Genomic DNA, 17,314 nt, shown 5'->3' with positions numbered 1-17,314 from the left:
TGCATGTTTTAAATGTTGCCCTCCTACAACACCTGGTTCAAACTAGCAGGATTCTTATCAGACTTCTGCAGAGCTCGCTGATAAGCTGATCATGTGAATCAGGTGTGTTGGAGGAGCGAGACATCTCAATCAGGCAGGATAGCGGCCCTCAAGGAACGGACTTGGTGACCCCTGAGGCGGCGCCACCGTCATCAATCAATCAGTCTATCAATTAATCAATCAAGGGTCAGACTGGGCGCTTCATTCTTCAATAATTCATGACGTTTCGGACAATCATGTGCCTCCAACTTGGTGAATGCTTTTTCCAGTGCACAAAGCATAAATCGATGGCGTGCAAAGGGAGGCCCACCCCGCCGCAGATTTTTTTTTTTTTTTTTGCATTGTTTTGTACAAAACAACCCCGGAAAGTTGGGTTGAATTGAACAACCCAGAAAGTTGGGTCAAAGTGACCCAAGTAGCGGATTGGGCCAATTTTTTGACCAAAGTTGGGTTATTTTGTTACATGTTATAACGTAACATTCACTTGTGTGCCTATATCCCAAGCCCATCTTAAAATGGGTGGGCAGGAAGAGCATCCAAAAACGTAATATATTACGGTAATGCATTACTTTTGTAACACCTTACGCCAACACTGGAATAACCCAGCATTGACTTGGTCCCTTTTGGACCCAGCGCTGGGTTAGCTAAGTCACCCACTTTGGGTGACTTTGAACCATCATTTTTTTCAGAGTGTTCGCAAGTTTTCTCTTTGCCAATTCAATTAAGACAAAAATCACAGCTGGTCCATATCGCCACACTGCACTGAGCAGCCAGGAAAAAGACTGTCTGTCCTTCGCAGTGACTTTGAGTTTCTTTTCTCTTTTCTTCAAGAGAAGCAAAAAGTGGGGAAAAAAAAAACATGCCAGAAGTGATTTTGTGCGACGTATATTTTGGATGTCAGGGTGCGTGCGCGCCACTCGCGAAGAGGAGGAGGAGGAGGAGGAGGAGGAAGAGGAGGCGGGGGGCGAATACAACCACAATGGATGAGCACATAAAAGGTTGAGCTGACAAATCATGGAGGAGAACAGGCGAGCAACCAACCACCACGAAAGGCAGCAGACAGACAGAGAGCGAGCGAGAGGAAAAAAAAGAGAGAGAGAGAGAGAGAGAGAACGGGAGGGAAGAGAGAAGAGGAAACCAATACAGTCGGAGAACTCCAGCAGTGAGGATGAGGACGAGGAAGTGATGGAACCGCACTGAAGAAGAGCTTCCTTTTTTTTTTTCCCCCTCTCGGGGTGGATGTGAAGAAAAGCGGAGCCCGGATGGTCAGGACGACCGGGAGTGTGGATGAAAGCGCGTTCATCTCCACGTCTCTCCATGGAGGAATCTCGCCCGGCTTCCCCGCGCCGTCGGGGCGCATCCAGCGGCTCCGCGTCCTAGCTCGCTGGCAATTTCTTGGAATTTCTTTGCTCGAGCAATAACGAGCTTCTGCAATAAGTGGCTCGGGAAGAAAGCAATACATTCTCCTTCAACAAATACAACCCCGCCGGTGCGCCATGAAACAAGAGGAGGTGTCAAAGTTGAGGAGAAGCAGCGCCTCCTCTTCCGAATGCTGGAGCAACCGAGAGATGAGAGATTCAATTTAAATTCACCGCCATGAGATTTATCTGATTGATGCAGATTTTTTTTTTGGGGCGGGGGGATGATTTGGACTCCGGGCGCTACATGAGCACTGTGATTTCTTATTCCTCCTCATGTTCTGACGTAGTCATGTGTGGACTTTGCGCTCTTGTGCGGCGACATGAGACATAGAAAAGAGCCATACTAGTCACGCTTGAAGTTCCTAAATCAATTCTTATACACCTTTTTCCACTTTTTTTTTTTTTCTTTCTTTTCATCTCTCTCCTTTTATTTATTTATTTATTGCACCATGATGGAAGCGCCCACGCCGTGCTCCAAGAAGAGCTTGTCCCTCTCGCTGCCGGTGCCCCGCGAAGGACAGGCGACCCTGAAGCCCCCGCAGCACCTTTGGAGGCAGCCGCGCACCCCCATCAAGATCAAGCACCGCGGCTACTCCGACACCGACCGCCACCACCACCAGCGGCACATGGAGCGCTCGGACGCCGTGGACACCAGCGACCGGCCCGGCCTCAAGAAGTCGCGCATGTCCTGGCCCTCGTCCTTCCACGGCACCACGCACACGTCCATCGGGAACTGCGTGGCCACCAGACGGTAAGAGGAAAACACGCAGAGGGGTGCGCCCCGCAAAACATCCCTAATATAGCCCGGCAGGCGTATGCGTAAAACTGCCGAACGAGAGGAAAGGGGGTGGAAGGAGAAGGGGAGAGAGAGAGAGAGAGGGAGATGAGGGGGTGGGTGGGCTAGGCTGCCCCCCCCCCTTTTTTTTAAAAATGTAAATAACGCAGTGAGCCCGCAGGGTTAACCGACGTGAGGCGTTTTTGTGCGTGGAGGCAGCGGGACGCGTGGGTTTATGATTTCATGTTTTTTTTGTTTTTTTTTCATGTTTTTTGGAATGTGATGCGTAATCTTTGGATTGTCAGGTGAGATCCGCCCACTCGAAAGAAAGCTGTGCAAAAAATCAAGTTGAAGGCACTGAAAACACAGCAATGTTTCACTTTTCACAAATACTTTGAATCCATCCCGAGCTTTTTGTTGAAAAATCTGCCCTTGTCATGAGTTTTTGTGGTCTTTGTGAAATGCCTTTATATGCCACAAGATACTTCCAAAGCCTTGTCTAAATCAGAAAATAGTACAGTCATTCGTGTCAAGGAAGCAGTGGCATGCGAAGCTCATTTGATGCCCGAGGCGAACAGACTGATTTTTTTCAAACATTATGACCCCTCAATCCAAATTGTATGGTCCTTCTACAAGAGAAAGCTGTCGGTACCGATGGACCATCATTGAGCGTTTTCGGCAAAATTCGGACCGATTTAGTGAAATTGGATGATTTCTCAAGGCAAACTACTATGCCGCATATCAATAACACATGTTTCTCCGTAGAATTGATCCCAAGCTATTTTCAGTTTTTGTGCACTTTATGTAATGCAACAAGATGCCACTAAAGCCCTGTCTGAATAAGATACTACTTTCCCGGTAATTGGTGCCAAGGAAGTATGTTGAAGTGATACATCTTGCTGCGTATGTCAGAGAGGAGCTAAGTTTAGCCTGGGTTGTCAGTGGAAGTTACAGAGAGTCTTTGTTGCATGTGCTTGTATACGGTACGTGCTTCATTTCCTTTCCAACTGATATCATCTGTGAGGAATTTAGTTTCAAGAATAACGTGGTCAATTGATATTAACAATTACTAACACTTTTGGGGGTTTAATGACTCACTTTTCTGGCTAGTTGTTTGGGCGGGGGGGATTGCCTCTCAAGTTTTATTCCAAACATCACTGTGGCTATCATATCTGCTTCTCAGTTCTGGGTTCAGATCTTGGTTTCCTGTGTGGAATTTACATGTTCCCTATGTGCTCGCGTGTGTTTTCTTTCCGGGTAGTCTGGCCATGTTTGTACTGACCATCTTGAAAAAGTTCAATTTCGCGTTCTACCGTTGTCATCGCAATTTTTCCCCATCGCTGGTACTCTTTGGTTGCGATGTAACTTGAGTGACCACTTTTTTTGTGTGCGAAAGCTGACTGCGATTCTGAACTGTTCATAATTGCTTCCGCCTTGGCTCCTAGTAGAAAGCAAAAGAAAACATCAGGAAAAGCCTACTAGAACAGCTTAAGTTTATTGGTGCATAATTATAGAGGCACCTGAAATGGCAGGTTGTTGGTCACATTAATGGTGTGCAAAAGTTTTGAAATGATTTATCGTCTAAAATCACCAAAAAAAACGAGCATTTGAATAGGGGTGTGTAGACTTTTTTTTTTCTAGTCACTCCATCGTAGGACAGTTTGTCATCCCCGTCAACTCCTTAATTTGAGCTGCGTGTCCTCGCAATTTTCCGTTGTTTTGTTCGACTGCAATTTCCCAGGGGCTCGGAGGGCTCGAACATTTTTCGTCCGCGTTCCGAGCCAACGGGAACATCCCCTCGGGCGCGGTAAATGCATGTGACAAAGTTTGGCACGCCGGACTGTCACACCGATGCCGCCTTTCTTTCGTCAAAGTGTCACACGGCGGCTGCTCTCGATTCGGAGGCGACGGGCCAATAACGCCGCAGCAAGCCATATGAACCAAAAAAAACTGTGGCAGCCCACAAAACACACAGAGATGGAATTACGCAACGTGTGTTAATCAAGTCGATTAGATTAAGTGCATTTCATCAAGTGTGAGTCATGGAACAATGCGTTTTTTGATACGATTACTTGGCGCTCACACGACGGCAGCTCCATTTATCCTCTTGATAGCTGCAGCTGCTTCTTTCTGGCCCGGTGGATGAAAACTTGTTGTGTATGGTTGACTGTCAAAGCTGACATCATTGCATCTTTAGGCCTGCCATTAATGTGACTCTAACCTTAAAGCTTCTGCTTTTGCTCTTTTGACTTTGTCATGAATCCTTTCCAAAAAAAGACAACAACAACAATTGTTTATTTTAATGTGGAAAAATAGCCTGTGATGTAATAAAATAGAATTTAACCGTTTTTTTTTTTTCTCCACACTTTTTACTTCAACAGTCGTTATGATACTTCTTCTGGTGCACTGTGACCACCTGGGGGCAGTATACACTGAGAGAGAGAACAGTCCTATTAGTCGTCCTTCGCCGAGGCTAAAGAATATATGCCTACATTATGTGTATTGTAATATATCTGGTATGTGTTGCTCCACTGTTTGGATTCAAACGAAGATGATATTTGTTAGCACGTATACGGCATTTCCCATTATGCGTTAGCATCAGCAATAAGCTAACCAGCAAAATACACACCTCATAATTCTCTTTTTCTAATGCTTACTTTTCTTATAAATGCATAAGCTTCCACTGGGAGTGGCAACAAACTGCCTTTTTTGTTGTCGTTGTTGAAAATATTGGTAGCTTTTTGATAAACTGCTGCTTGCCCTGAAGTCACAGTGCTCTTACCTCAAATTTGCGCTTGCAAGTCAAAGCAAAAAAAAAAAAAAAAAGAGCTTAACGACGGCACATATCTTGAAGAACTCGTAGGGCAGTCACTCGTATCTCAAGGCACCGCTGTACTTCCAAGCGAAAACGTTTGCAGGTTGTAAGCAAGCAACAGGTGGCGGTGCTGCCTAAAATGCATTCATTATTACCATTTAAAAAATTTGGGGGGTTTTTATTTACCCCCCCAAAAAACAAGTGTGTTCATTTTACTTAACGTTAACTTGTTTTTTGTTTGAAAAAAAAAGAAAGTCTTTCTAGTCTTCCCTTAACATGGCAGTTCGTTTCCTGTGAGCCGATTCTTATCATCGTCAACTGCTAAATTGTAACGAATTGTGACCTTGCAAAGTAACTGTAGTTAGATACGTAACTGAGGAAAGTAACGTGTTACATTAGTCGTTAATGTAAACAAAACAAAAAAATGCTTATATTAGAGTATCGCTTTACTTTCTAACACGTTACCGGCATTCTCGTTGCTCGCACACTTGTGAGCTTGAAGTCGAATGCACCATTACACAAGCCAAATGTAAGGCGCTTGCGATGTCAAGTTTGGGTTCGCCACGCCCCACCCGCCACAACAACAGTTGAAATCAATTACGTAGACCCCAGCGTGTAAAAAAATCAAATCAAAGTCCTAATCTCAGACGAAGCCCTGACAGAAGGTTAGCTTTTCAGGGAAATCGTCACAAAAATAGCCTCGAGAAAATAGATACTTGCTGTAAAAATAGCCACAGCCTTCGTTTACATCCTGCCAGCTTGCTCCCTCCTCTGAACCAGCGTGATTATTAGCCCGATAACAAATCCCTGCTAGTCTCTCTCGAGGGCCGTTAGGTTCCTTCTTCCATCTCTGCTGTCCTTATTTGTTTCTTTTCCTTATTTCCCCGCAATGCCGGCATGCTCCTCGGGGCAGCCCCCTCCCGGCAGGAGGCAGATTGAGGGAAGAGGCCGATTTGCGTTGGGGTCCTCGGGACACGCTGCGGGGTGGTCCAATCTCCCGTCCGCCGGGACCCGAGCGCCTGCCTTTCTCTTTCTGTGGGCGGCTCACGGTGAGAGAGATGGAGATAATTTGATTCCTACAAGCGCACTAAACGGGCTCCGTTTGTGTGTGTTTTGTGTGGGTGTTTGTGTTGTAGGAATGGAAGCTGGCAGATAAGTGTTGGAGTGGCGAGAGTCAGAGTGTGTGTGTGTGTGTTTACGAGTGGGCCGCGCACAGGTTAGCGTCTGACCCTCAGCCTTGTACGGACCGCCATGCGCCTTGCTTTATCTTTTTTTTTTTTTTTTAAATGTCCGTATCGGTGGGAGGCCAGAGGGATTTCCGTCGTGTTTATGCGCTATTCATTCTTTTTCCACATATTAGGATGAGCGTCTACGCTGCCTCTCCGCTCATGTCCACAGAGCGCTGGGAGCCACATGCCTCATCTCTTCATCTCTTTATCGGGAGCGCCGCGCATCCGGCAGCTCCGCCCGCATAGCTCAAGGCGAGCTGGATGGAGAAGCGGCTCCGTGCAAGTCTGCTGGCACTTCTGCTTCAATGGCACTCGGCCTACGGGGACTATGGTGTCATGTCGGAGATATGGCGGCAGACAGGCGGGAGTATTAAAAATAGAATCAAATAAATAAAATAGATAAAGAAAGGGGAGGAGGAAAAAAAAAAAAAGACAGTTCCTGTCCTATAACCAGATTTCATTGGGCGTCAACATATATGTAAGAGCAGGGTTATAATAGTTTGGGATTTTCTATTATAGTTTCTTTTAAATTTCTTTTTGACTTTTGTTTTTTATAAGGGAAGTCACCCCAAACATATTTTTTTCAAGAATATGTTCCCAGCAGGCCCACTAGTTGAAACACGGCATTCTGATTAATTTTGCGTTTGTGGAATATGAGATAAGTAGCAAAATGCACTCGTTTTTAGCCATCTCAGGGGGCGGCCATTTTGTCTCCCGTCGACTGAAAATGACATCACAACTGCTCACAACGACCAATCACGGCTGAACTGTTTTCTGAATCTGAGCCGTGATTGGTCCTTGTGAACAGTTATGATGTCATTTTCAGTCGTCAGAAGACAAAATGGCCACCCCCGCAGATGACTAAAAACGAGTGGATTAACACTTATTCCACAAACGCAATATTTATTAGAATGCCCTGTTTCCACTAGTGGGCTTGCAGAGAACATATTCTTGAAAAAAAAAATGTTTGCGTCGACTTCCACTTTAAATTTAGTTAGAGCAGCTCAGATTATTTTACCGTCAGATGAAAATGATAACAGAAGAAGTCAGGGTCTTTTCGTCTCCAAAAAAATTATACACTTTTTTCCCGTTTTCTGTTAAAAATATGTTGAAAGCAGCCCGGATTTAGACATTAGCTAGTTAGCATTAGCATTAAGCTAGTGGCCTGAAAGACTAAACTATATGATTCTTTTAAAATCACAAGGTGTAATTCTTTTTGTTTTATGTTTAGTTTGACAGCAAACTTGGAGTGGCATTGAACAGCTTGAAGCCTCTTTTTTGAAGAATTGTTCTCTAATTATATGTGCCACACCGCTGCTTGTTGCGAAGTGAGTTGAGTCACTGCCACCATACAACACAAGAAATGTTTTTTAAAAATCATAATTTTATTCAATTCACAAAAACTGGAGATGCCTACTTTTGCATTTGAACTCTGCACTTGAAAATGCGGGTTCCGGGGCGACAACAGCTGAGAACCACTGCTACAAATTTGAGTACTCGTCTTCCCTCCACACAAGCACCACCAACACTCACGCTCTAATGCTTGCATGTCAGGATTGCTCTCGTATTACCTCAAGAGCAAACTTGATGAAGTGAGCGCGTAGTAAAAGGAAGGTAATTACTCTTAAATTGGTCGGCTGCCGATCGACCCGCTGGATGACCTCATTGTTGCACGAAATGAAGTCCATTCAATCACTCGGTCGGAGTCGGTCGACACCTTATCTGGGGGTCGAGAGGATCAATTAGCTTGAGAGGTGCTGATGGAATAGTTTGGGACAAGGTTGAGGTAAAAAACAGAACGACACGGTAAACAAGTGAGATTGTGTGGTTTTCGTACAAATAGCAACATAACCCCACTTGTCGTCCAGCATCTGGCATTTACAATGAAAATTTTAAAGAAAACACATTGTAAACAAATAAACATACATATTTATCAAGTGTGTAATCAATTGTCGCAACTTTTCTTATAAATGCATAGCACGGTGTATTTCCATTCATTTATTACGGATTCAAGAATGACATCATGTGTGTATATATATATATATATATATATATATATATATATATATATATATATATATATATATATATATATATATTTGTTTTTACTAATTAACTGCTAAATTAAAACGATACATTAAAGAAGTACAACTATACAGTATTTGAATTTGCAAAGTGCGCAAATCATTTTGGATTTCGCCAATCAGCCGTCGAGCAACTTTTTAAAGTAAAACTACGTATAAGTCTGTCTTTGCGACAGTGACTCTCCTCTAAGTTTGCTGCAAAGTGAGCAGGTCAGCTGTCACAGAAAGTAAATAAAACTGAGTTCGCTGAGTAATTTATTTTTTAAAGCGTTATGAAATTGAAATTAATCTTTGACAGCCCTAATATATATATATATATATATATATATATTTTGTTTTTTCCCAGTGCAGTTATATTGGTCGTCAATGATATGCAGATTTTCACCATTTGCGGGCCAGCCCACTCCGTATTTTTGACAAAATGGCAGCCCTCCTCCTCCTGCATGTCTTCCTCCGCTTCCCCCTCCGGCGTCTTTTGTTCGACACTCTCGCCAGAATATGCTAATACAAGCGCATCAGTCACTGTGTCCCGTGGCCGCCGCGCCGCAGGAACTTCCACAGGCAAGCATCAATGACTGACGGCGAACACGACTTTCCCCGCCATTCTGTTGCCATGGTTACCCCCATTTTTCTGCACTTGTGGAATAGATCTCATTTAGCAAAAAAAAAAAAAAAAGGTGACGGCTTGGAAGGCACTTGAGGACTTAGTGGGATCATTCGTCAACGTGTCCCAATAGACGGGTGTCGTAAATTTGCCCGCCCGTAACAGCGAAAAAGTGAATCCTAATAATTTTCCCAGGTCTTGCAAAGCGACATCTGCTTGCTTAAAGGTTATTAAATATTGTTCACTTTTTTGGGCAATTTAAAACAGTTCAGAGATGTCTTAATAGCATTTCTGTTATATGCTTTTGTTAAAATACCCTAAGGATAAAAAAATGACCTGTCTGACTTGAGATGCGAATTTAATCCGCTCCATGACCACACTTGTGACTCAAAGCATTTGTATCTTTAATCATCATTTTTTCCACGGCTATATGTTGCGCCATCGTTTGTGTTTATCGAGCGGTTTCTTCTACAACCACTACTATCGATGCTAGCATGTCAATGGCCTTTTGCGTTGTTTATTAGCATTAAGCTAAATGAGGTCAAAGCGGTCGGTGTTTTTTTGTGGTTTTCAATGCACAACCTGTAATTCTTTTTGTTTTATGTTTACTTTGACAGTAAACTTCGACTAGGAGAGCCATTGAACAGAATGAAGCGTCTTTTTTGCTGAATTGTTCACTGTTTGCCAAACCACTGCTCAGTGGGCTGAGTTCACTGCCACAAGTGCTCATATTAGAAGTCTGCGCTTGCAAGTCAAAGCAAAAAGGCACCACTGTACACTTACCAATATTAGCATTTGTGGGACAACGTCAGTGAATTACAATTAAACGGGGAGTCTATGTTGCCTACTGTATTCTTTTGCATTTAGACAGACTGCTTTTTCGAGATGAGAAAATGCTAAAATTGTCTGAAATCTCTTATGAAAAAAACAAATTCCATTTTTTTTTTGACGGACTGGAATGGTTTAATTGCATTTTTGTTCTTTCAATGGGGAATGATGAGTGTTCACGGTACAAATGAAACCACGTCAGGGTACCACTGTATACACAAATAGGCGGACCCCACTACGATATTTGTATACAAACAATTAAAAAGTCAATTTTCCGTAATATGTCCCCTTTAACCAGAGCACTGATGCACTGCATGCATCCTTACTCGGCATGAAAGCGCAGCAAGTCTCTTCAGTAAAGCTGCTCTTTGCCTGCCTCACGGGCCAGCTGCCATCATCATTTCGCTCATAATGAGCTAAAGTTAATTAGCACGAGCATGGCATTTCGTTGTTGATTTATACTTTAATCGACGCCGAGGAGCAGGAGTCTCACCGAGAGAGCGTCGAGGAAAACCACCCCGGCAAATACAACTCATTTGTGACCGGGCGACCATCTGTTGACGCACTGCGCGAATTCCCGCTTTGCGCTAATTAGCTTCCGGAGGGCCGGGAATTCGGCGCTCTGGCACACGGCAGAGACGGCAGGCGCGAGCGAATTGTTTGCCGACCAAGGAGGCGTGCGGCTGGCGTCCAAGGTCCGTCTTTTGTGTTTGTTCTCGGATCATTGAGCCCGCTTCGCTTTGGATAGCACGCGTGATCACTTTGAGCTCAGCCGGTGGCCTTCGTGACGCTCTTTCTATCTGCTCCTGGATCTGGTACACACAGAAAACGCTCCAAAACGTTCCAGAAAACGCGAAATTCAGACATTCCAGTGGTGGGAAGTATCATCATTGCAATGTAGTTCAGCATGTTTACATATCATTGTTTCAAGAAACATGAAAAGTGGAAGTGATAAAGCCACAGATTTGTTTGCATTTTTGTCGTTGTCAGACTAATGACTTATTGAATTTTGTGAAGTTGTCCTAATGAGCGCTTAAAAGTCTGCAAATCAAAATGCTTAATACGTTAACAACTCTAATTGAAGTAGATCAGGGGTGTCCAAACTTTTTCATTTGAGGGCCGCATGCAGAAAAACTTTGACATTTTGAATGTAATTTATTAAACACAATGAAATCAATCAAACAAGCAATTATACATTTATATAATCTAGTTGTTTCTTTTGAAACTGCTACATAACAGCTTTCTGTTAAAGTTGATAAGGCAAATAATATCGAATTTTCACGATTTTTGGTTGACCGTGGCCCTGTAACCCACTCGACTAGATCCACCCCTGCACTGACCATGACCTTTTTTTCAGCCAGTTACTTGAGGAGCTTTATGTTCATCAATTGGACCTTGACTCAGAGCACAAAATGGAAGAGACAAATTGTGCTTCCAAAATTGAATCTTTATTATTCCCCACAGTCTTTTGAAGAGAAATCATTTTACTCGTGAATAGTTTATCTGTGTCTTTGCATGTCTCGAAAAAGCTCTACAGTATAAAAAACAATTTATTAGTAGTAGACGCACCTATCTTTTTGACACCCTCCCTTCTCACTCTACCCACTTCCGACCCTTTTTTTTTTTTTTAACTAGCCTTGCGGGCTATGCCAACAAATGTCATTTTGAGTGTATGCCACGTACCGCTGAAAAATGGCTGGCGGGCTGCCAATGTCCCCTGGGCCATAGTTAGTACACCATTACAGTAGATAAGCCGTCTTCCACATTAATTTCACATGAATTCATGGTTCGTTTACCTTCATTTTAGCGTAACCCCAAAGACCAAAACATTTATGTATCATAAATGTACTCTTAGTGTAAAACGTATACTATATGTGTGATGTGAGCGTTTGTGAGTTAAACAGATCAAAGAAAACAACAAAACAGATGACATTCGTAAAAACGCAGGCGGAGGTGCTCAACGAGGAAGTCAACCGAAACTTTTTTTTTTTTTTTTTCAAGAATATGTTCTATGCAAGCCTACTAGTTGAAACGCATTCTGATAAATATTGCGTTAGTGGAATAAGAGTTAATTCACTCGTTTTTAGCCATCTCCGGGGGCGGCCATTTTGTCCCTTCTGTCGACTGAAAATGACATCATAACTACTCAGGGGTCAGGTAACGACCAATCACGGCTGCCCTGTTTTCTCACACTGAGCCGTGATTGGTCGTTACTTGAGCCCTGAGTAGTTGGGATGTCATTTTCAGTTAACAGAATTGACAAAATGGCCGCCCCCTGGGATGGCTAAAAAGGGGTGGGATTTTGCTGCTGAACTCATATTCCACAAATGCAATATCAAGCAGAATGCCGTAACTAGTGGGCCTGCTGGGAACATATTCTTGAAAAAAATATGTTTGAGTTCATTTCCTTTTTAATATTGACGGGATAACGCGTATCTGCTGTTTTGTAAAACTAAAACTAAATGTTAGCTACTAGCATCTGCGACAGCGCTGAACTGTTCTCAGTTTTGCCGACTTAGCTACTTTTCCGACCCCTCTAGCGACAAAGTTGCTATTCAAAATACACAAAAGAAACTAGAATCAAATGCATCCACTTTTTGTGGTGTTATCTGACACTTCTCTCCAGGGCAGAATATGTTCACCCTACCATGTCCAGACGGCAATTTCAGCCACCACTGGCTAATTGAACCATGTCGAATGAAGCAAATGTAAAATTAGGTGGCCCACAAAGGATTTACTTGGTTGTTTAATTTCACACCTGATTGGCGGGCTGGTACTCCAGAGACCTAACTGTTTGTCTACAAACAAAGTCAGCTTCCCATTATATGTCGCCTTTAACTTGATCATATTTTTGTTTCATAGTTTTAGCTGTGAACTGGCTGCCCTCCGCTTGATTTCATGATATATTGTATATATCGTTTCATTGTGCTGGAGAGGCCTGACTGGGGCGACAATCCCGGCGGGAGGAAACAAAAGCATCAAAAATTCACAAGCGAAAACCACCTGTTCCTCGGCCGCTCAAGCCTTTCTGTCGTGTTTGCTTTGGCGTAATAACGCCGGAAAACTGTATCAGGCGCTTCAAATCCGGTGCGCTACCTCCATCGTAACGTCACGGGAGCCGTCCATTGTGCAACAGAACTATCCAATATCGCGACACGACCGGCTCCTTTTGTGCTTAAGAAAAAGGGACCGGCTGTGATTGCTTGGCTCTTTGTGATCATTCGGAGCCCGCCGTAAATGACTCGCATTGATTGCATCTCCTCTACGCCTCGTCTGCTTGCCTGCTGGGATTCTCCCGCCCGAGCTTTGTCATCGCTGTCGCGACAACACGACATTAATCACATCATAGATCCATCATCGGCCGCTCGCTTGTATTGAAGCATTATCGTATTTATTATATTAGGCGCCTTTTTCACAATTTAAAGAGGCTCCGGAGGTTAATGAATTATAGAACGTTCCGACATACTTTACACATCTTCAAGCAACTGGATGCCCCGCCCCACAGAACATACTGCTGGGCCAGTGGCGAGTATGGATTTTGTTGGGGTGACGGCGCTTAGCCACAAATCATTGGCCTTAATAGTATCATTGATGAAGTCATTTTCGGATGTTTGCGGAGAAGAGAAATTCTCATGGGCTGGATAAATCGACGCAGACATAAAGCTAAAAACGAATATTTATTTTATAGTTTTTTTATTCACATTTTTTACCGATATTATGATAGTGAGTTAAAAATGACTTAAAGCGCAAGTCAACCCAAACATGTTTTTTTCAAGCATTCTGATTAATTTTGTGTTTGTGGAATATGAGTTATGCAGCAAAATGCACTCGTTTTTAGCCATCTCTCGGGGCGGCTATTTTGTCTTCTGTCGACTGAAAATGACATCACAACTGCTCACAACGACCAATCACGGCTAACCTGTATTCTGAAGCAGTTTTGATGTCGTTTTCAGTCGACGGAAGACAAAATGGCCGCCCTCAGAGATGGCTAAAACCTTATTAGGTACACCTAAAGACATCCAATATGTTGAATTATTGTGGTTGTAGCTCGCATCGTTTTCGAATCATTTGTCAAAATAAGGTCACTTGCAAAACGGCATCGCCACCTAGTGACCCGGCATGCATTTTGCAGCATTTCCATTTTTGCATGAATGTTTTGACGCCCACAAGTAAAAGAGTCACGTTTTTTTACTACATTGATACTGAGAAAAACAGGCGTGGTAGGTAAGTTAACTACAAACTCTAAAAGTGTTTACATGTGCCCTGTGATTGTTGCCATAGCTTTCTCCAGCTCCATCCGCGACCTAGAACAGGATAAGCAGCAGAAGATGGATGGATGTCGCGCAAACGTAGCCCACATGTTAAATGTGTACCATCGAGGGGGAACGTCCCCAGCGGAACGCGCTCTGGGCTGCTGTCTGTCTGACTGAGGATGACAAACGCGCGGGGCAACACACACACACACACACACACACACACACACACTCTAATACAAACGCACACACAGAATCAGCGGCGCGGAAAGAACAAACGACGTACACCTGTCGAGCAGAGCGTCCTGTCACACTAATGTGAGCGATGTCACGGGAGATTCGAGCTGAGTGGCTGGTTGAAGTCACTCTCTCCAGATGCCAGATTAAAGGACGGACAGGTGCAGTTGTGTAATATTGTTGATTGTTAGACAATACATGGGAAGAGGACCTTGAAAAAATAATCGCAGCATTGAGGGAAAAAGTTGCGCAATTAGGTTATTTTTCAAAAACGTTGGGCCTTGGAGAATACCCTCACAAATACTGGGGAAATCCGTACCACGGTTATTATAGAGAACGAAATCTAACGAAATAACTGAAACTAAAATTGGAAAAGCCTTTTTGTTACCGAGATAAAATAAAAAAAAAAATAAACAGAAACAAAAAAAACCTAGGAATATTTGATGTCATTTTTTTTCAGACCGATACCAGTACACGGATTCACTCTTTGAGTAAACACCGATACGGAATACCGATACCGCTAGTACTTTTCATATATAAAATGTCATTTAACACAGCAACAAAATGTTTTGAACAAATATAATGATTTGCAGATGTGTCAAACTGCCGAGGAGGACTTACTCGATGTCAGATTCTTTTTGCCTTGTCAGTGGCAGTTATCGACATACGTTAAATACATAAAAAGAACCGAAAAAGTAAAGTATCATTTTTATTAAAAATTATAAAGTGCTAAAATGCAAGTGCTCTGTAAAAAAAAAATACAAAAATTTAATGGGAAGCTGGCCTATTAAGATTGTTTTTTAATTTTTTTTTATTTTGTTGAAGGCCATTAATGTTTTGACATTAAATGTCATACTGTAGAATTCCACTCTTGTTTTGCTGATAGCGACGCAAAGATGACTCATCGGGATTCATTGAAAGTAACACCGTGATATAATGACATTAACCAGTCATGTATAGAATATGTCCTCCATTTTCGGAAGTGCCTCAGACACGTTCAGCTGTACTCACACGAGCGTGGACGTGGCGTCGCAAAATGAGCTTGCTGGAGTCTTCAAAGAATGGGCACAGATGGTGCCGATAGTGGCAGACTTCTCTTTGCGTGCGCTCGTTTGTTTGTGTGCGTGTGTGTGTTCGGCCCAATCCAATCACACTCGTCTTTGCCCAGACATTTGCTCATTCTCTATCCACCCTGTCAAGCACTCTTATTACTTATGCGTTATTGCAATTATATTTGAATTTGAAACGAAGGCTGCGAGTGCTCAACAATACAAGCTTGTTTCATTTACTTGACGGTGTATTCCGTCTGGACAACGCTCCGTTTAGATTGATGACAGACAGGTATTTGAAATTGTGCAGCTTTACCGATTGGGATTTGGCGCCTCGCTTTGTGTTTATGCCTGCTGTGTTGTCTTGGAAATGGGGCCGTCCATGGATTGAATTATTTGGACAAACCTTCTCATCAATGACTAACATATTTTGGACATTTTTATGCTTCTAGCAGTTTGGCGAAGGCCTTTTTCTGGTTTTTGGGGTGTAATGTCAACGGTTTTGAATCGGAAAATTATTTTGGATTTGACCGAACTGATTCGGGTCATCACACTTACAAAATGTACCGTCCCTGAATCGTACAGAAAAATGGATTCGTCTTCAAACTCAGGTTCGCATTCCAAATCCGCATTCGCTATTTGTTTACCAGTTAAGCAGCGAATCTCGAATCAACTCGACTGAGTTGCTAATTTTGCCAAAAACACGTCATAGTCCAAATAATGAAAAAGCCAATTTGATCATATCAACACCATATATTGTATATCGCGCTTCACCAAGCCTCCTTTTTAGTTTAAAATAACTTACTTTAATCTCTGGGATCACTCATCATACACTAGCCAATTGCAGAACCCAGGGTATTTTTTAATTTTTTTTTTGCTTTTGGGAAAGTTTTACTGTAAATCCATCCGTGTTCTGTTGTACCACCTAGCTAACGCTAAGCTAATCGGGGAGCGTTCGTCTCTCTGGTCCAAGTAACAGCAAAGGCATCGATACACTTCCTGGTTGGGCTTTATTGACTGATTGCTGAACAGTTTAAGGCTTATTAGCTGGCATAAAATTCCCATACACGCACAAATATTTCCAGATGTCGTTCTCAAAAAGCACGCTTCCCCAGACGTCTGTGGCTTCACACGACGCTGTGCACCCCCTTCGTATATATGTCGCACGCCTTGCTTTTCTGACATTCCTGAGACACTAGTTCATGGAACAGCATGCTAGGATTCATTCCCACTCGAATCGGAAAACTCTTGATTCTGCGTTCGTTTTTAACGGAAAATTCGCATCTCAATTCGAGTCACCCCTGATTCTGGGGGACATCCCGAATATAAAAAAAATGACTGCAGTGGGGTTTGTCCTGCATAAAACTGAAGTCAGACTCATAACTCCTCTCTCAACTCATCAGTACAGCACTAATATTAGTCGTTCTACACAGAGGATGAAGCGTATATACCCGACTTGAATTGTAAAATCGCTTTCGATTCCAACAACCTGAGTGCATCGGTACACAAACTACTGAATCAATCTGGATGAAGTTTGAACCAGTCAAAAACTGCTCCAAAAGTTATAAATCTGTACAAATTGCTTTGATGTTGCTGACCATTTGTTCTTTCTGAATTCAATTCACTTGAATAGTTTGGCCTTTGGAGAGCTTTTACATGTTGTTTCCTATTATCAAACATGACAAAAGCTACAGCTGTACCATATTGAATCAAATCATAATCTCACTGAATCGAACCAAATTGAATCGTTCCACTTGAAAACCCTTCTTGAATCGCATGGTGCCTCACGCATCAAGCTACAGAGAAGCACGGCGCCCTTAAAAGGCATGCTTGGATAACTTTGGCGCGGAAAAAGTCCACCAAACACCTTTTAGGACAAACTAGAACAGATCTGATAAGGCAGCAGGAAGCGAGTGGAAGCTGTTATACGTAGCTTACAGCTCCATTTTTTTTTTTTCTTCCATTTTCACCGTCCCAATG

General features: G+C 42.9%; 1 protein-coding gene across 1 annotated transcript in view; it reads left to right on the top strand.

Annotated features, from left to right (window-relative positions):
- Positions 1-1,151: 1,151 nt before the first annotated feature.
- The window catches only part of pde4a (phosphodiesterase 4A, cAMP-specific), a 54,092-nt gene continuing 37,929 nt past the window's right edge, over positions 1,152-17,314 (top strand). The window contains exon 1 of the mRNA XM_086055581.1: positions 1,152-2,211. Coding sequence (XP_085911707.1) covers positions 1,910-2,211 — 302 coding nt within the window. The 5' untranslated portion in view covers positions 1,152-1,909. The remainder of the gene's footprint in view (positions 2,212-17,314) is intronic.

This window comes from Filicampus tigris, chromosome 16 (genome assembly GCF_054856515.1).
Source record: "Filicampus tigris isolate MCC_2025a chromosome 16, RoL_Ftig_1.0, whole genome shotgun sequence".
NCBI classification, from domain to species: Eukaryota; Metazoa; Chordata; class Actinopteri; order Syngnathiformes; family Syngnathidae; genus Filicampus; species Filicampus tigris.
This window is presented reverse-complemented; position numbering and strand designations above follow the sequence as displayed.